This window comes from Dryas octopetala, chromosome 2 (genome assembly GCF_963921425.1).
Source record: "Dryas octopetala chromosome 2, drDryOcto1.1, whole genome shotgun sequence".
NCBI lineage: Eukaryota > Viridiplantae > Streptophyta > Magnoliopsida > Rosales > Rosaceae > Dryas > Dryas octopetala.
In genome coordinates this window covers 8202232-8222798 of record NC_141367.1, presented here as the reverse complement: position 1 = coordinate 8222798, position 20567 = coordinate 8202232, and the positions used below count along the sequence as shown (strand labels likewise).

At 40.9% G+C, this 20567-nt stretch overlaps 1 protein-coding gene across 1 annotated transcript; it reads left to right on the top strand.

Annotated features, from left to right (window-relative positions):
* Positions 1-2000: 2000 nt before the first annotated feature.
* LOC147292879 (uncharacterized) lies at positions 2001-20335 on the top strand. Its single transcript, XM_086230950.1, has 5 exons — positions 2001-3086; positions 3210-3685; positions 15973-16726; positions 16820-18157; positions 20315-20335. Exons 1-5 carry the CDS (start codon positions 2001-2003, stop codon positions 20333-20335), a joined length of 3675 nt encoding a protein of 1224 aa, XP_086087076.1.
* The last annotated feature ends 232 nt before the right edge of the window (positions 20336-20567 follow it).

Sequence of the window (20567 nt, the reverse complement as noted above, 5' to 3'; positions counted from 1 at the left end):
TGTAATTCTCCAGAACGAATCAGGTAGCATGCCATATATGATTGGAAAGATACGGATGTTAGCTTCGCAGGGAATTTTACGGATTTCAATTCCGAGTTTTCTAGCTCAAGATATGGCCATTTTAGTGGAGGTAGTGCAGCAGTTCCGCGAGCTGAAAAAGGAGTTACGCCCAAAAAGAGCCCAAATCAGCCCAAGGCCCATGCTGGGCCGAAAATTATAAGCCTTGGTGTGCAAGGAATGCACTTATCCCACATTGAAGAGAAAGAGAAATCTCAGCCCCACTCTCCTCTATAAATACATCTTTACAACTCAAGGAGAGGGGTCTGTTCTCTTTGTTCCTCTTTAATTTTCAGAAACCCTAGCTAGCCTCCTTCTCTTTCTTTTATTTTTCTGAAGCAAACCCTAGCAGCCACCATCTCTTTCTTGTTCTTCTTGTGCCGCAGCCACCATCTCTCTTCTCTTTATTTTTCTTCTTTTCTTTTGTGGCCGAAACCTACCAGCCACCTTTGTTTGTGTGCCTTCTATTTTTGCGCTGAGTTGAAGACGGAGAAGGAAGCCGAGCCACAGCCACCACATTCAGCCACGCATCACCACCTTGCTGCCACCTTGCCGAGCACCTCAGCCTCCTTGCCGTGGAGCCCAAGGCCGAGCAGCAGCCCATCACGCCGCCACCTTGCAGCCACACCGTCCAAGGGTGGAGCCGCCTCCACCTCGTCATCCGTGGCTTGATTTCTTCCTCCCTTCCTTTTATTTTCATTGTCTTAATTATGCTTTATTTATTTATGGTTTTAATTATGTGTAACTGAATATTGGGCTAGGGCTAGGATGAAGCCCTAGCGATGCTGCTTACTCTCACTATGGATTATTGATTTTTAATTATTTACATGTTGACAAATCTTGGATCTCTGTTTAAATTGAATATATTTGTTTCGCATCTTTGACTGATCACCTTAGGTTGCATGCATCTAGATATTTGTTGTGAAACTAAATAAGCTCGAAAGGATGATAGTTTCAATAGGCAACAAATGGATATCCTAAGATAATATTCATGAGAAAAGAGATCATAGATGACATACAGTACATTAATTTGGAGCCATGCGCTATGTGTTTGTCACTCTCACAGATCGTAACGACTCTTGCATGGGTAACAGCTGCCTTAGCTTAGAACTAGGGAACATGCAAGTTAACTGGCTAAGGAAGGCCCAAGAAGCTCTTAGTTTATGCACAGTAAGGGGAGTAATTGCTAAAAGTAACTAGCCAAACCTTTTAGTAGACGAACTTTGTTGACATGTTTATATATTGATTGTTAATATCCATAGAAGAGTGAATGGTATGCTAGTGGTGGAATCTGAACCCTAGTGTTTCTTTATTATTGGTTTATCCAAATTCATTCAGTTGTTCTTTTTAAGTTTTGTCATTTATCTGTTAGTTTGTCTAGTCTCAAAAACCAATCAAAACCCCCCATTTGCGTGTGTGAGTTAGAGCTGAGTTAATTGAATTTAATTGAGTTAGTAATCGTACACTAGTACAATTCCCTGTGTGATCGACCTCGTATTTGTAAGCTTTGCTACTTAGCGATTCGTGCACTTGCGAGTTAACCTAGAGCTCAGAAAATATTATTTAATTTGCTCTAGGAAAACATACAACAAGTTTTTGGCGCCGTTGCCGGGGAATTGTTATTTGTGTTGATTGCTAGTTTAATTATCTTTAGTTAAGTCATTTTAGTTAGGTTTTATTTTCTGTTTTTATTTTTGGTTCTCACTTATTTCTCTTGTTTCTAAGGTACAATGGAAGAATCAAATTCGAAGATCACTCCTCTTTCACGTGCAGAAGGCCAAAAGGTGTTGAGTGCGTACAAGGGAAGGCCGAGACTCAATTGGACACCATTAAGGATGAGGGCGACTCTTGTGTCGCCGAGAGGGAGTGAATCTGAAGAAGCATACGAAGAGAAGAAATCAGAAGAGGAAGTCGAGGAGACCTTGCAGCCGAATGCATCTCAAATGAGAATACCTTTGAGTGATTATTCGTCTCCAACGCTTCTAGCTCAACCTACGTGCATTGTTTACTCTCAAGTGGAAGCTGATTTTGAACTTTCAAGTGGGACAATCAAACTTCTTCCATCATTTCATGGGTTAGAAGGAGAGGATCCCTACGTGCATATCAAGGAATTTCATGCAATATGCGAGATTGGCAAGCTGAGGGGGTTGAGCGATGATCAAAGAAAGTTAAGGTTATTTCCATTCTCTCTTAAAGATAAAGCTAAACATTGGTTGTTTTCCTTGCAGGTCGCTTCTATTAAAACATGGGAAGAACTGGCATCTAAGTTTCTGTTGAGGTTCTATCCAGTTAGCAAGACTACCATTGTGAGGAAGAAGATCTTAGGGTTTACACAATCAGAGGACGAAGTGTTTCATGAAAGTTGGGAAAGGTACCAAGAGCTTCTGACTTCGTGTCCACACCATAATTTTGCCCCATGGATGCAGATTGAGTACTTTTATGAGGGTTTGTTGGATCAAGATCGTAGTATGGTGGACATGACATGTGGAGGAGCACTGAAAAAGAAGACTTTTGAGGAAGCATGGACACTCTTTGACACATTGGCGTTGAATTCACAACAGTGGAATAGACGGAAAAGAGTGGAAAAGAAATCAGCTATGGAAGCTGAGATGTCTGAACTTAAGCAAATGATGCAGGTTCTGATGGCGAATCAAGGAGCTAGGTCATCACATGGAGAGCCATGTTTCGATGTTGAAAAAGTTCAAGTTAGACCGAGTGTACAGTCCCCAGTGGAGCAGCGAAGTACTTATTTGGAGGACATGATTGCTACATTAGCCCAGAGTACAACTTCTATGTCTAATGATACCAAGTCATTCATGAACAAAACTGAGGAGCAGTTGAATGTCACAGCTAAAGCTATTTCAAGTTTGGAAGCCCAATTGGAACAAGTGACTTTGACCTTGGACAAAGTGGTAAAGGGTGCACCAATTCAGGATAAGGCCGAAGCAATCACTACGTTGAGAAGTGGGAAAGTGATTGACAACAAAGTGGGCACTACTCAAGATGATAATTCAGGAAATGAGGATGAAGTTGAGATATTAGAGCCTGAACAAGTGGAAAAGTACAAGAGGGATAAAGTTAAGGTTAAGGATGAGGAAGAAGAGGAAAGAAAGAAACAAGAAAAGCACATTGCTACGCGTGTTAGCAAGAAGGCCGAGATCACTTCTTCTATTCCAAGAGCTCCATTACCTTTCCCTCAACGTCAATGGAAGCAGAATAAGGATGAGCAAGCCAAGGAAATTTTAGAGATGTTTAAGAAAGTGGAAATCAACATTCCTTTGCTTGATGCTATTCAGCAGATTCCTAAGTATGCCAAGTTCTTGAAGGAATTGTGCACACACAAGAGGAAATTCAAAGAACATGAGCAAGTGTGTCTCAGTGAAGAAGTAAGTGCTGTTTTGCAAAGAAAGTTGCCGCCCAAGTTGAAAGACCCTGGTAGTTTCACAATTCCATGTTTGGTGGGGAATCATAAGTTTGAGAAAGCATTGCTGGATTTGGGAGCAAGTATTAATTTGATGCCGTATTCAGTTTTCGCACAGTTGGGCATAGGAGATCTTAAACCTACTGGTGTTACTCTTCAATTGGCAGATCGTTCAGTAAAGGTTCCGAAAGGTGTGGTTGAAGATGTGTTGTATGTTTTCCTAGAGCAAATTAAATAATCTTTTCTGAGCTCTAGGTTAACTCGCAAGTGCACGAATCGCTAAGTAGCAAAGCTTACAAATACGAGGTCGATCCCACAGGGAATTGTACTAGTGTACGATTACTAACTCAATTAAATTCAATTAACTCAGCTCTAACTCACACACGCAAATGGGGGGTTTTGATTGGTTTTTAAGGCTAACTAAACGAACAGAGAAATGACAAAACTTTAAAATAACAACTGAATGAATTTGGATAAAACAATAATAAAGAAACACTAGGGGTCAGAATCCACCACTAGCATACCATTCACTCTACTATGGATATTAACAATCAATATATAAACATGTCAACAAAGTTCGTCTACTAAAAGGTTTGGCTAGTTACTTTTAGCAATTACTCCCCTTACTGTGCATAAACTAAGAGCTTCTTGGGCCTTCCTTAGCCAGTTAACTTGCATGTTCCCTAGTTCTAAGCTAAGGCAGCTGTTACCCATGCAAGAGTCGTTACGATCTGTGAGAGTGACAAACACATAGCGCATGGCTCCAAATTAATGTACTGTATGTCATCTATGATCTCTTTTCTCATGAATATTATCTTAGGATACCCACTTGTTGCCTATTGAAACTATCATCCTTTCGAGCTTATTTAGTTTCACAACAAATATCTAGATGCATGCAACCTAAGGTGATCAGTCAAAGATGCGAAACAAATAGATTCAATTTAAACAGAGATCCAAGATTTGTCAACATGTAAATAATTAAAATATCAATAATCCATAGTGAGAGTAAACAGCATCGCTAGGGCTTCATCCTAGCCATAGCCCAATATTCAGCTACACATAATTAAATTCACAAATAAATAATGCATAATTAAAACAATGAAAATAAAAGAAAGGGAGAGAGATCAAGCCGGGGCAGCAAGGTGGAGGTGCGGCTGCAAGGTGATGGCGTGATGGGCTGCTGCTCGGCCTTGGGCTCCACGGCGAAGAGGTGGAGGTGCTCGGCAAGATGGTGGCAGCAAGAAGGTGGCACGGCTGAAGGTTGGTGGCTGCGGCTTGGCTTCCTTTCCCTCTGTCAACTCAGCGCGAAAATAGAAGACACACAAATAAAGGTGGCTGGTAGGTTTCGGCCACAAAAGAAAAGAAGAAAAATAAAAAGAGAGAAGGAGATGGTGGCTGCGGCACAAGAAGAAAACAAAAAGATGGTGGCTGATAGGGTTTGCTTCAGAAAAATAAAATAAAGAGAAGGAGGCTAGCTAGGGTTTCTGAAAATTAAAGAGGAGAGACAACACTTCAGAACAGACCCCTTTTCTGATTGTTAGAGATATATTTATAGAGGGAAGTGGGGCTGAGATTTCTCTTTCTCTTCAATGTGGGATAAGTGCATTCCTTGCACACCAAGGCTTATAATTTTCGGCCAAGCATGGGCCTTGGGCTGATTTGGGCTCTTTTTGGGCGTAACTCCTTTTTCAGCTCGCGGAACTGCTGCGCTACCTCCACTAAAATGGCCATATCTTGAGCTAGAAAACTCGGAATCGAAATCCGTAAAATTCCCTGCGAAGCTAACATCCGTATCTTTCCAACCATATATGGCATGCTACCTGATTCATTCTGGAGAATTACAGAATTGCTGTCGAAATTGGTGCTCTATTTTCCAGGGTTTTGACTTCTTTTTCAGCTAGGATTTCTTGGGCTTTGGCTTGTGGGCTGCATGACTTGGGCTTAAGTGACACACACCAGCCCCCTAGGGTTTTGCGCATGGCTGATAGGCTTGGGCTTGCGCATGGACTTCCTCTTGGGCTGGCGCATGCATGCATGCATGGCCCCTTCAGATTTCGGCATTGCATAGGCCCATGGCCCATTTGACTTGTTGACTTTTCATAGTTGACCCTTGACCATTCACTTTGACTTCCCATTTTGTCCCTCATTTCCATTTGAATTCGAATTCATTTCTTCCCTCCATTTATTCCCATGGATGTCCACCACCTTCTAGAAGCTTCTAGAACCTTGACTTTGTAGAGTTGACTTTGACCAACATTTCCTAGTGTGACTAGGATTTCTTGTAAATGAAGGATTCCTTATCCATTTCGACTTCTCGTAATGACCATATTGCCCCTGGGGTCTCCTAGTGTCATTAGGACTCCTTTCCCTAGTTGGGTTAGGTTTCCTAGTTCAACCAGGATTTCCTGTTTCAATCAGGATTTCTCATTTCTGGCTCCGCAATGATGGTTCTGGACTTGATGTTTCCTAGTGTGACTAGGAATCCTCATTCGACTAGGATTTCGGCCCCTTTCCTGGTTTGACCAGGATTTCTCCACTTTTCCTAGTTTGACTAGGAAACGTCTAAAAATGGCTCTTTTGGCTCCTTTTCACTTCTTTGCTCATTTTATCCTATAAAAACAAAAACAAACTAACAACACACAAAATATCGAGTTCTTGCACTCTGAGTTAGGGAGTTAGTATCATAAAATAGTGTAAAATGAGCACTCAACACACCCCCAAACTTAGATTTTGCTAGTCCTCGAGCAAAAAGAACAAAGAAAAGACTCAAGACAGACTCAAAACATCCCAACACATGACTTCATAAGTACAGCCATAAATAGCATAGTCAAGCAAGATACATATAGAATTTATTCCTCAATCTCTAATAATGCTTCAATTAACATACCTTACCCTCCATGAAATATATAGACCATCCTTGACACAAACTCAAGTGGTTAGACAAACAAGACTAAATCAGCATACACAAAATAGATTCAACTTTAATTCTCACTAAGGCATACTCTCAACAATAAAACGCTCAGATATTGGGTCAATACGTGCACTCAAGTATATGTGAGAGATGATATGATAAATAAATACAAAAAGCTCACATATTAATCATGAAAGACAGGCACCATGAACAAAAATACTGATCTCAATAGAAGGAATTAAAATACTTGGAACAGAATCAATAACCATAAGCTTCCCTTTTATCTAGACTCCACATAATGAACTACAATTCTCCCAAGATCAAGTAGGGCTTTAATAAGGGTTGTAATGGAGGCTTAGGTTAGGATAGGGTATTGAAATGAAACGGATAACAAAGGGCTACAGACTATGGATTTGCACCAAACAATAATGGAGACATTCCTTCATAATTTTGCACTCATAGCTCGAATTCGAACACCTTTCCACTTCCATCTTTTGAAATCGTCCCTTCCCTTTGATTTTTGATTCTTGATTGATTGATTTTTTTTTTTTTTTTTTTTTTTTTTGTGGAAAGGGAACGACAAACACTCTTAAGCACAATTCATTCTCTTCCAAGCTATGCACACACATTTCTTTTTAACCTCACAGCTTCATTAGCTCAATGCAAATCCATCAGTAAGGTAAACAGGTTGAGGAGTGAAACTCCCCCAAACTTAGGGTTTGGTATAAGGGTGAACAAAGAAAAGGTCATTAGGCTCAAAATGTTTGACTAGGGTTATAACACAGGGTAGGCTTTAGGCTATGGGTTAAAAACAAACAAGGCCTAATATCATCTCCTAAGATTCATGTAGTTATATCCATGCTTTGAATAGAATAAGAGAGAAGTTCTAGCTTTTTGATTCACAATTATATTCCAAGTACTTAATCAAAAGAAAGAATAATGAGATCACAACGACTTTATATGACAAGAAAATATTAGAGTAACGTTAACACTCAAGAATTGAAGTACAGGGCTCAAAAGCTCACTTAGGTCATACAAGTCTACTCTATTAAGTATATGCATCTCTAAGCATGCAAGTCATCACTTAAGCTCATGAAAACAAGGCCACAAGTCCATAGAGTTGTAAAACATGTTACGAACCAATACTAGATAAAGAAGAATACATACTATATATACAAGCTAGACATGCTCAAAATAACATACATAATGAAATCAATTAGTTGGGGACTCAAGACTTAAAACAAACAAAAAGACTCAAAAACACTGTTGCATGCTTCTAAAGATTCGAATCCATCACTATGGTGAATGAAATCTTAAGAACAGATGCATTTTAATGTGGGTTTGATACCCTTAATTTACAACAAAAGTAAAATTTTTTTTTTTTTTTTTTTACACACTAAAAACGAAAAATGCGTTGCATTCCCCACCCCCAAACTTAAAAGAAACATTGTCCTCAATGTTTAAATGAATGACAAATGTAATGCACAATGTAATGAAAAGAGGAAGGGAAAAACAACAAATAAAACAAAACTACTGAACTGAGCAAAGAGAGGGTGAAAACGTACCTTGGCTGATGTGAAAATGGCTTGCCCACGCATATGTACAAAATCACCTCCTCGTCGTCATCCATCCCTTGGGTTGCCTCCCAAGAAGCGCTAAGTTTCACGTCTTCAGCCAGACCTAGTCTTGTACTAGAAATCAATTTTCTCTTGGTTCAGCTCAAAATCAGGTTCAAGGAAAGGCTTCACACGATGACCATTGACCTTAAATATGTTCCCATTCTTCGGATTCTTGATTTCAACTGTACCATAGGGAAACACTCTAATCACCTCATAAGGTCCGGTCCATCTCGAACGCAACTTGCCTGGGAAGAGACGTAATCGTGTGTCATATAATAACACCTTCCCTCCAACAAAGAACTCTCTCGGACGTAGCTTCTTATCATGGTACCTCTTGGTCCTTTCCTTGTACAACTTAGCATTCTCATATGCGAAATGTCGTATTTCCTCCAGCTCACTAAGTTGCAACTTTCTTTTCTCACCAGCGGCATGAATATCAAAATTGAACTTCTTAATCGCCCAATATGCCTTATGCTCCAGCTCAACTGGTAAATGACAAGCTTTCCCATAGATCAGTCGAAACGGAGACATTCCAATGGGTGTCTTGTAAGCGGTGCGATAAGCCCACAATGCATCATTAAGCTTAGTAGACCAATCCTTCCTATTGGCGAGCACTGTTCTTTCCAAAATGAACTTGATCTCACGATTCGAAATTTCCACTTGTCCACTTGTCTGCGGATGATAAGGAGTGGCCACTTTATGCCTTATTCCATACTTCTTCATCACGGCCTCAAACAGCTTGTTGCAAAAATGCGATCCCCCATCACTAATGATTGCTCTCGGGGTACCAAATCGTGCAAAGATATTGGTCTTAAGGAAATTCAAGACCACTCGAGCATCATTAGTCCTACAAGCGACAGCTTCCACCCACTTAGACACATAATCAACTCCAACCAGAATGTACTCGTATCCAAAAGAAGATGGAAATGGCCCCATGAAATCTATACCCCAAACATCAAAGATCTCAACTTCCAACATAAAGTTCAGCGGCATCTGATCACGAGCAGAAATATTTCCCATCTTCTGACATCTGTCACATGTGAGATAAAACTGATGACAATCATGAAAAATAGTGGGCCAAAAGAAACCTGCTTGAAGAATCTTGTAAGCGGTCTTAGTTCCTCCACCATGGCCTCCACATTCTTTAGAATGGCACATCTCAATGACATTCCTCTGCTCCATTTCCGGTACACATCGTCTTATTAACTGATCTGACCCATATTTGAACAAATAAGGATCATCCCACACATACTGTCTGACATCATGCAAAAACTTCTTCCTTTGGTAGTGTGTCAGATCATTGGGCAACACTCCACTTGCCAAATAATTCGCTATGTCAGCATACCATGGAGTAGTCAAAATGGCGAAAAGCTGCTCGTCCGGAAATGACTCTCGTAACGGTAGTGTGTCCTCTTCAGACTGTTCCTCATTGACGAGTCTACTCAAATGGTCTGCTACCACATTCTCACAACCTTTCTTATCCTTGATCTCAATATCAAATTCCTGTAGCAACAGAGTCCATCTAATCAACCTCGCCTTGGCGTCTTTCTTATTCAGCAGATACTTGAGAGCGGCATGATCCGTGTAGATGATGATCTTAGACCCAATCAAATAACTTCTAAATTTCTCCAAGGCAAAGATCACAGCAAGCAACTCCTTCTCTGTAGTAGAATAGTTCAACTGTGCATCATTCAGAGTCCTGCTTGCATAATAAATCACATGTGGGAGCTTATCGACTCTCTGACCCAAAACAGCTCCAACAGCATAATCACTTGCATCACACATGAGCTCAAATGGCAAGTTCCAATCAGGTGGCATAATGATTGGAGCAGAAGTGAGTAGCTTCTTCAACTTGTTAAATGCAACCAAGCAATCCTCATCAAACTCGAAATTCACCTCTTTTTGCAATAAGGTGCACAAAGGCCTAGAAATCTTAGAAAAGTCCTTAATGAACCTCCTATAAAACCCAGCATGGCCTAGGAAACTTCTTACTTCCTTAACACTCGATGGAGGTGGCAATCTTTGTATCACATCAATCTTAGCTTTATCAACTTGTATGCCCTCCTTCGAAATCACATGACCCAATACTATCCCTTGTTGGACCATAAAATGACATTTCTCCCAATTAAGCACTAGATTGGCTTCTTGACATCTTTTCAGAACTAAAGACAAGTTATCCAGGCATGCATCAAAAGACGAACCAAAAACAGAAAAATCATCCATAAATACCTCAATGATTCGTTCCACCATGTCAGAGAAAATAGACATCATGCATCTCTGAAACGTTGCAGGCGCATTGCACAATCCGAATGGCATCCTCCTATAAGCAAATGTACCAAATGGACATGTGAACGTGGTCTTCTCTTGATCCTCGGGCGCAATAGCAATCTGATTGTACCCACTATAACCATCCAAAAAGCAATAGTGACTATGGCCAGCCAACCTTTCCAACATCTGGTCAATAAATGGCAAAGGAAAATGATCCTTTCTTGTCGCGGTGTTCAGCTTCCGATAGTCAATACAAACACGCCAACCGGTTTGTGTCCTTTGGGGAACCAACTCATTATGCTCATTCTTCACCACAGTAATTCCACTTTTCTTTGGCACTACTTGAACAGGACTAACCCACTTCGAATCACTAATAGGATAAATAATACCAACATCCAACAATTTGATTACCTCATTACGCACAACTTCCTTCAGAGTTGGATTCAGTCTTCTTTGAGCATCACGAGTAGGCCTAGATTCCTCCTCAAGTAAAATTCTGTGCATACACACTGTGGGTGAGATCCCCTTGATATCGGCTATGGTCCATCCCAATGCTAACCGATTTTCCTTCAGAACTCTCAAAAGTCTTTCTTCCTCGCCTGCACTCAAATTAGCTGCAATAATCACAGGCAAGGTCTCATTCTCTCCCAAAAATGCATATTTCAAGTGCTCAGGTAACGGTTTCAGCTCCAATTTAGGTGCTTGCTTAATAGAGGGAAGCGTCTTTTGATTAGTAGGCACTAACATTTCAAACTGGTTGAACCACTTATTTCTGAGAGGTCGGGTGCCTTCCAAACGTGTAGGAGTTGTTTCCACGTTTTCTTCCAACTCACTAGACTCGAGTGCTCCCAAAGCAACCTCCAATGTATCTTCTGCAAGATTAGTTTCGCCCACTTCCTCAACCAATGGGTCCAAACTATCAATCCTTAGGCAATCATCCTCCTCCTTTGGATACCTCATTGCACCAAAAACATCAAACTCAACTGTTTCACCAAGTACAGACATTGTCAACTTCCCATTACTCACATCAATCTTGGTGTTCGCTGTGGCCATGAACGGTCTTCCCAATATGATCGGTAGCTCATTCCCTCTAATTGGGGTGTCCTCCATTTCAAGAATGATAAAATCAGCGGGCATGATCAAATCTGCAACCCGGACCAGCACATCTTCAACCACACCTTTTGGAACCTTAACTGAACGATCTGCCAATTGAAGAGTAACACTAGTAGGTTTAAGATCTCCTATGCCCAACTGTGCGAAAACTGAATACGGCATCAAATTTATACTTGCTCCCAAATCCAGCAATGCCTTCTCAAACTTATGATCTCCAACCAAACATGGAATCGTAAAACTGCCAGGGTCCTTCAACTTGGGCGGCAACTTCCTTTGCAAAACCGCACTTACTTCTTCACTCAGACACACCTGCTCATGTTCTTTAAATTTCCTCTTGTGTGTGCACAATTCCTTCAAAAACTTGGCATACTTAGGAATCTGCTGAATAGCATCAAGCAAAGGAATGTTGATTTCCACTTTCTTAAACATCTCTAAAATTTCCTTGGCTTGCTCATCTTTATTCTGCTTCCATTGACGTTGAGGGAAAGGCAATGGAGCTCTTGGGATAGAGGAGGTAGTCTCGGCCTTCTTGCTAGCACGCGTAGCAATGTGCTTTTCTTGCTTCTTTCTTTCCTCCTCTTCCTCATCCTTAACCTTAACTTTATCCCTCTTGTACTTTTCCACTTGTTCGGGCTCTAAAATCTCAACTTCATCCTCATTTCCTGAATTATCATCTCTAGTGGTGCCCACTTTGTTGTCGATTACTTTCCCACTTCTCAAAGTAGTGATTGCTTCTGCCCTATCCTGAATTGGTGCACCCTTTACCACTTTGTCCAAAGTCAAAGTCACTTGTTCCAATTGGGCTTCCAAATTCGAGATAGCTTTAGCTGTGACACTCAACTGCTCCTCAGTCTTATTCATGAATGTCTTAGTATCATTAGACATCGAAGTTGTACTCTGGGCTAATGCAGCCATCATGTCCTCCAAATAAGTACTTCGCTGCTCAACAGGGGACTGTACACTCGGTCTAACTTGAACTTTTTCAATCTCAAAACACGGCTCTCCATGTGATGGCCTAGCTTCCTGATTTGCCATCAGAACTTGCATCATCTGCTTAAGCTCAGACATCTCAGCTTCCATAGCTGATTTCTTTTCCACTCTTTTCCGTCTATTCCACTGCTGTGAACTCAATGCCAATGTGTCAAAGAGTGTCCATGCTTCCTCAAAAGTCTTCTTTTTCAGTGCTCCTCCACATGTCATATCCACCATATTACGATCTTGATCTAACAGACCCTCATAAAAATACTCAATCTGCATCCACGGGGCAAGATTATGGTGCGGACACGAAGTCAGAAGCTCTTGATACCTTTCCCAACTCTCATGAAACACTTCGTCCTCTGATTGTGTAAACCCTAAGATCTGCTTCCTCATGATGATAGTCTTGCTAACTGGATAGAACCTCAGAAGAAACTTAGATGCCAGTTCCTCCCATGTTGTAATTGAAGCGACCTGCAAGGAAAACAACCACTGTTTAGCTTTATCTTTAAGAGAGAATGGAAATAACCTTAACTTTCTTTGATCATCGCTCAACCCCCTCAGCTTGCCAATCTCGCATATTGCATGAAATTCCTTGATATGCACGTAGGGATCCTCTCCTTCTAACCCATGAAATAATGGAAGAAGTTTGATTGTCCCACTTGAAAGTTCAAAATCAGCTTCCACTTGAGAATAAACAATGCACGTAGGTTGAGCTAGAAGCGTTGGAGACGAATAATCACTCAAAGGTATTCTCATTTGAGATGCATTCGGCTGCAAGGTCTCCTCGACTTCCTCTTCTGATTTCTCCTCTTCGTATGCTTCTTCAGATTCACTTCCTTTCGGCGACACAAGAGTTGACCTCATCCGTAATGGTGTCCAATTGAGTCTCGGCCTTCCCTTGTACGCACTCAACACCTTCTGGCCTTCTACGCGTGAAAGAGGAGTGATCTTCGAATTTGATTCTTCCATTGTACCTTAGAAACAAGAGAAATCAGTGAGAACCAAAAATAAAAACAGAAAATAAAACCTAACTAAAATGACTTAACTAAAGATAATTAAACTAGCAATCAACACAAATAACAATTCCCCGGCAACGGCGCCAAAAACTTGTTGTATGTTTTCCTAGAGCAAATTAAATAATCTTTTCTGAGCTCTAGGTTAACTCGCAAGTGCACGAATCGCTAAGTAGCAAAGCTTACAAATACGAGGTCGATCCCACAGGGAATTGTACTAGTGTACGATTACTAACTCAATTAAATTCAATTAACTCAGCTCTAACTCACACACGCAAATGGGGGGTTTTGATTGGTTTTTAAGGCTAACTAAACGAACAGAGAAATGACAAAACTTTAAAATAACAACTGAATGAATTTGGATAAAACAATAATAAAGAAACACTAGGGGTCAGAATCCACCACTAGCATACCATTCACTCTACTATGGATATTAACAATCAATATATAAACATGTCAACAAAGTTCGTCTACTAAAAGGTTTGGCTAGTTACTTTTAGCAATTACTCCCCTTACTGTGCATAAACTAAGAGCTTCTTGGGCCTTCCTTAGCCAGTTAACTTGCATGTTCCCTAGTTCTAAGCTAAGGCAGCTGTTACCCATGCAAGAGTCGTTACGATCTGTGAGAGTGACAAACACATAGCGCATGGCTCCAAATTAATGTACTGTATGTCATCTATGATCTCTTTTCTCATGAATATTATCTTAGGATACCCACTTGTTGCCTATTGAAACTATCATCCTTTCGAGCTTATTTAGTTTCACAACAAATATCTAGATGCATGCAACCTAAGGTGATCAGTCAAAGATGCGAAACAAATAGATTCAATTTAAACAGAGATCCAAGATTTGTCAACATGTAAATAATTAAAATATCAATAATCCATAGTGAGAGTAAACAGCATCGCTAGGGCTTCATCCTAGCCATAGCCCAATATTCAGCTACACATAATTAAATTCACAAATAAATAATGCATAATTAAAACAATGAAAATAAAAGAAAGGGAGAGAGATCAAGCCGGGGCAGCAAGGTGGAGGTGCGGCTGCAAGGTGATGGCGTGATGGGCTGCTGCTCGGCCTTGGGCTCCACGGCGAAGAGGTGGAGGTGCTCGGCAAGATGGTGGCAGCAAGAAGGTGGCACGGCTGAAGGTTGGTGGCTGCGGCTTGGCTTCCTTTCCCTCTGTCAACTCAGCGCGAAAATAGAAGACACACAAATAAAGGTGGCTGGTAGGTTTCGGCCACAAAAGAAAAGAAGAAAAATAAAAAGAGAGAAGGAGATGGTGGCTGCGGCACAAGAAGAAAACAAAAAGATGGTGGCTGATAGGGTTTGCTTCAGAAAAATAAAATAAAGAGAAGGAGGCTAGCTAGGGTTTCTGAAAATTAAAGAGGAGAGACAACACTTCAGAACAGACCCCTTTTCTGATTGTTAGAGATATATTTATAGAGGGAAGTGGGGCTGAGATTTCTCTTTCTCTTCAATGTGGGATAAGTGCATTCCTTGCACACCAAGGCTTATAATTTTCGGCCAAGCATGGGCCTTGGGCTGATTTGGGCTCTTTTTGGGCGTAACTCCTTTTTCAGCTCGCGGAACTGCTGCGCTACCTCCACTAAAATGGCCATATCTTGAGCTAGAAAACTCGGAATCGAAATCCGTAAAATTCCCTGCGAAGCTAACATCCGTATCTTTCCAACCATATATGGCATGCTACCTGATTCATTCTGGAGAATTACAGAATTGCTGTCGAAATTGGTGCTCTATTTTCCAGGGTTTTGACTTCTTTTTCAGCTAGGATTTCTTGGGCTTTGGCTTGTGGGCTGCATGACTTGGGCTTAAGTGACACACACCAGCCCCCTAGGGTTTTGCGCATGGCTGATAGGCTTGGGCTTGCGCATGGACTTCCTCTTGGGCTGGCGCATGCATGCATGCATGGCCCCTTCAGATTTCGGCATTGCATAGGCCCATGGCCCATTTGACTTGTTGACTTTTCATAGTTGACCCTTGACCATTCACTTTGACTTCCCATTTTGTCCCTCATTTCCATTTGAATTCGAATTCATTTCTTCCCTCCATTTATTCCCATGGATGTCCACCACCTTCTAGAAGCTTCTAGAACCTTGACTTTGTAGAGTTGACTTTGACCAACATTTCCTAGTGTGACTAGGATTTCTTGTAAATGAAGGATTCCTTATCCATTTCGACTTCTCGTAATGACCATATTGCCCCTGGGGTCTCCTAGTGTCATTAGGACTCCTTTCCCTAGTTGGGTTAGGTTTCCTAGTTCAACCAGGATTTCCTGTTTCAATCAGGATTTCTCATTTCTGGCTCCGCAATGATGGTTCTGGACTTGATGTTTCCTAGTGTGACTAGGAATCCTCATTCGACTAGGATTTCGGCCCCTTTCCTGGTTTGACCAGGATTTCTCCACTTTTCCTAGTTTGACTAGGAAACGTCTAAAAATGGCTCTTTTGGCTCCTTTTCACTTCTTTGCTCATTTTATCCTATAAAAACAAAAACAAACTAACAACACACAAAATATCGAGTTCTTGCACTCTGAGTTAGGGAGTTAGTATCATAAAATAGTGTAAAATGAGCACTCAACAAGATGTGCTGGTTCGGGTTGCAGATTTGATCATGCCCGCTGATTTTATCATTCTTGAAATGGAGGATACCCCAATTAGAGGGAATGAGCTACCGATCATATTGGGAAGACCGTTCATGGCCACAGCGAACACCAAGATTGATGTGAGTAATGGGAAGTTGACAATGTCTGTACTTGGTGAAACAGTTGAGTTTGATGTTTTTGGTGCAATGAGGTATCCAAAGGAGGAGGATGATTGCTTGAGGATTGATAGTTTGGACCCATTGGTTGAGGAAGTGTGCGAAACTAGCCTTGCAGAAGATACATTGGAGGTTGCTTTGGGAACACCAGAGTCCAGTGAATTAGATGAAATCATGGAAACAACTCCTACACGTTTGGAAGGCACCCGACCTCTCAGAAATAAGTGGTTCAACCAGTTTGAAATGTTAGTGCCTACGAATCAAAAGACACTTCCTTCTATTGAGCAAGCACCTAAGTTGGAGCTGAAACCATTACCGGAGCACTTGAAATATGCATTTTTGGGAGAAAATGAGACTTTGCCTGTGATTATTGCAGCTAATTTGAGTGCAGGCGAGGAAGAAAGACTTTTGAGAGTTCTGAAGGAAAATCGGTTAGCATTGGGATGGACCATAGCCGATATCAAGGGGATCTCACCCACAGTGTGTATGCACAGAGTTTTACTTGAGGAGGAATCCAAGCCTACTCGTGATGCCCAAAGAAGACTGAATCCAACTCTGAAGGAAGTTGTGCGTAATAAGGTAATCAAATTGTTGGATGTTGGTATTATTTATCCTATCAGTGATTCGAAGTGGGTTAGTCCTGTTCAAGTGGTGCCGAAGAAAAGTGGTATTACTGTGGTGAAGAATGAGCATAATGAGTTGGTTCCCCAAAGGACACAAACCGGTTGGCGTGTTTGTATTGACTATCGGAAGCTGAACACCGCGACAAGGAAAGATCATTTTCCTTTGCCATTTATTGACCAGATGTTGGAAAGGTTGGCTGGCCATAGTCACTATTGCTTTTTGGATGGTTATAGTGGGTACAATCAGATTGCTATTGCGCCCGAGGATCAAGAGAAGACCACGTTCACATGTCCATTTGGTACATTTGCTTATAGGAGGATGCCATTCGGATTGTGCAATGCGCCCGCAACATTTCAGAGATGCATGATGTCTATCTTCTCCGACATGGTAGAAAGAATCATTGAGGTATTTATGGATGATTTCTCTGTTTTTGGTTCGTCTTTTGATGCATGTCTGGATAACTTGTCTTTAGTTCTGAAAAGATGTCAAGAAGCCAATCTAGTGCTTAATTGGGAGAAATGTCACTTCATGGTTCAACAAGGGATAGTATTGGGTCATGTGATTTCAAAAGAGGGCATACAAGTTGATAAGGCCAAGATTGATGTGATACAGAGATTGCCGCCTCCATCGAGCGTTAAGGAAGTAAGAAGTTTCCTAGGCCATGCTGGGTTTTATAGGAGATTCATCAAGGATTTTTCCAAGATTTCCAGGCCTTTGTGTACCTTATTGCAAAAAGAGGTGAATTTCGAGTTTAATGAGGATTGCTTGGTTGCCTTTAACAAATTGAAGAAGCTACTCACTTCCGCTCCGATCATCATGCCACCCGATTGGAACTTGCCGTTTGAGCTTATGTGTGATGCAAGTGACTATGCTATTGGAGCTGTTTTGGGTCAGAGAGTTGAGAAGCTGCCACATGTGATCTATTATGCAAGCAGGACTCTGAATGATGCGCAGTTGAACTATTCTACTACAGAGAAGGAGTTGCTTGCTGTGATCTTTGCCTTGGAGAAATTTAGAAGTTATTTGATTGGGTCTAAGATTATCATCTACACGGATCATGCCGCTCTCAAGTATCTGCTGAATAAGAAAGACGCCAAGCCGAGGTTGATTAGATGGACTCTGTTGCTACAGGAATTTGATATTGAGATCAGGGATAAAAAAGGTTGTGAGAATGTGGTAGCAGACCATTTGAGTAGACTCGTCAATGAGGAACAGTCTGAAGAGGACACACTACCGTTACGAGAGTCATTCCCGGATGAGCAGCTTTTCGCCATTTTGACTACTCCATGGTATGCTGACATAGCGAATTATTTAGCAAGTGGAGTGTTGCCCAATGATCTGACACACTACCAAAGGAAGAAGTTTTTGCATGATGTCAGACAATATGTGTGGGATGATCCTTATTTGTTCAAATATGGGTCAGATCAGTTGATTAGACGATGTGTACCGGAAATAGAGCAGAGGAATGTCATTGAGATGTGCCATTCTAAAGAATGTGGAGGCCATGGTGGAGGAACTAAGACCGCTTACAAGATTCTTCAAGCAGGTTTCTTTTGGCCCACTATTTTTCATGATTGTCATCAGTTTTATCTCACATGTGACAGATGTCAGAAGATGGGAAATATTTCTGCTCGTGATCAGATGCCGCTGAACTTTATGTTGGAAGTTGAGATCTTTGATGTTTGGGGTATAGATTTCATGGGGCCATTTCCATCTTCTTTTGGATACGAGTACATTCTGGTTGGAGTTGATTATGTGTCTAAGTGGGTGGAAGCTGTCGCTTGTAGGACTAATGATGCTCGGGTGGTCTTGAATTTCCTTAAGACGAATATCTTTGCACGATTTGGTACCCCGAGAGCAATCATTAGTGATGGGGGGTCGCATTTTTGCAATAAGCTGTTTGAGGCCGTGATGAAGAAATATGGAATAAGGCATAAAGTGGCTACTCCCTACCATCCTCAGACGAGTGGGCAAGTGGAAATATCGAATCGTGAGATCAAGTTCATTTTGGAAAGAACAGTGCTCGCCAATAGGAAGGATTGGTCTACCAAGCTTAATGATGCATTATGGGCTTATCGCACTGCTTACAAGACGCCCATTGGAATGTCTCCGTTTCGACTGATCTATGGGAAAGCTTGTCATTTACCAGTTGAGCTTGAGCATAAGGCATATTGGGCGATTAAGAAGTTCAATTTTGATATTCATGCCGCTGGTGAGAAAAGGAAGTTGCAACTTAGTGAGCTGGAGGAAATACGACATTTCGCATATGAGAATGCTAAGTTGTACAAGGAAAGGACCAAGAGGTACCATGATAAGAAGCTACGCCCAAGAGAATTCTTTGTTGGAGGGAAGGTGTTATTATATGATACAAGATTACGTCTCTTCCCAGGCAAGTTGCGTTCGAGATGGACCGGACCTTATGAGGTGATTAGAGTGTTTCCCTATGGTACAGTTGAACTCAAGAACCCGAAGAATGGGAACATATTTAAGGTCAATGGTCATCGTGTGAAACCTTTCCTTGAACCTGATTTTGAGTTGAACCAAGAGAAAATTGATTTCTAGTACAAGACTAGGTCTGGCTGAAGACGTGAAACTTAGCGCTTCTTGGGAGGCAACCCAAGGGATGGATGACGACGAGGAGGTGATTTTGTACATATGCGTGGGCGAGCCATTTTCACATCAGCCAAGGTACGTTTTCACCCTCTCTTTGCTCCGTTCATTAGTTTTGTTTTATTTGATGTTTTTCCCTTCCTCTTTTCATTACATTGTGCATTACATTTGTCATTCATTTAAACATTGAGGACAATGTTTCTTTTAAGTTTGGGGGTGGGGAATGCAGCGCATTTTTCGTTTTTAGTGTGTAAAAAAAAAAAAAAAAAAATTTTTTTTTAGTCTTTTTGTTTGTTTTAAGTCTTGAGTCCCCAACTAATTGATTTCATTATGTATGGTTATTTTGAGCATGTCTAGCCTGTATATATAGTATGTATTTTTCTTTATCTAGTATTGTTTCGTAACATGCTTTACAACTCTATGGACTTGTGGCCTTGTTTTCATGAGCTTAAGTGATGACTTGCATGCTTAGAGATGCATATACTTAATAGAGTATACTTGTATGACCTAAGTGAGCTTTTGAGCCCTGTACTTCAATTCTTGAGTGTTGACATTACTCTAATATTTTCTGGTCATATAAAGTCGTTGTGATCTCATTATTCTTTCTTTTGATTAAGTACTTGGAGTATAATTGTGAATCAATGAGCTAGAACTTCTCTCTTAATCTATTCAAAGCATGGATATAACTACATGAATCTTAGGAGATGATATTAGGCCTTGTTTGTTTTTAACCCATAGCCTAAAGCCTACCCTATGTTATAACCCTAGTCAAACAGTTTGAGCCTAATGACCTTTTCTTTGTTTACCCTTATACCAAACCCTAAGTTTGGGGGTGTTTCACTCCTCTACCCGTTTACCTTACCTATGAATTTGCATGGAGTTGGTGAAAATGTGAGGTTGAAAATAAATGTCTATGCGTAGCTTGATGAAAAAGGAAAATGAATTGTGCTTAAGAGTGTTTGTCATTCCCTTAAAAAAAAAATCAAAAATCAAAAATCAAAAATCAAAAATCAAAGGGAAGGGACGATTTCAAAAGATGGAAGTGGAAAGGTGTTCGAATTTGAGCTATGAGTACAAATTATGCAAAGAGTGCCTCTATTGATTTCCTTGTGCAAATCCATAGTCTGTAGCCCTTTGTTATCCCTTTCATTTCAATACCTTGTCCTAACCTAAG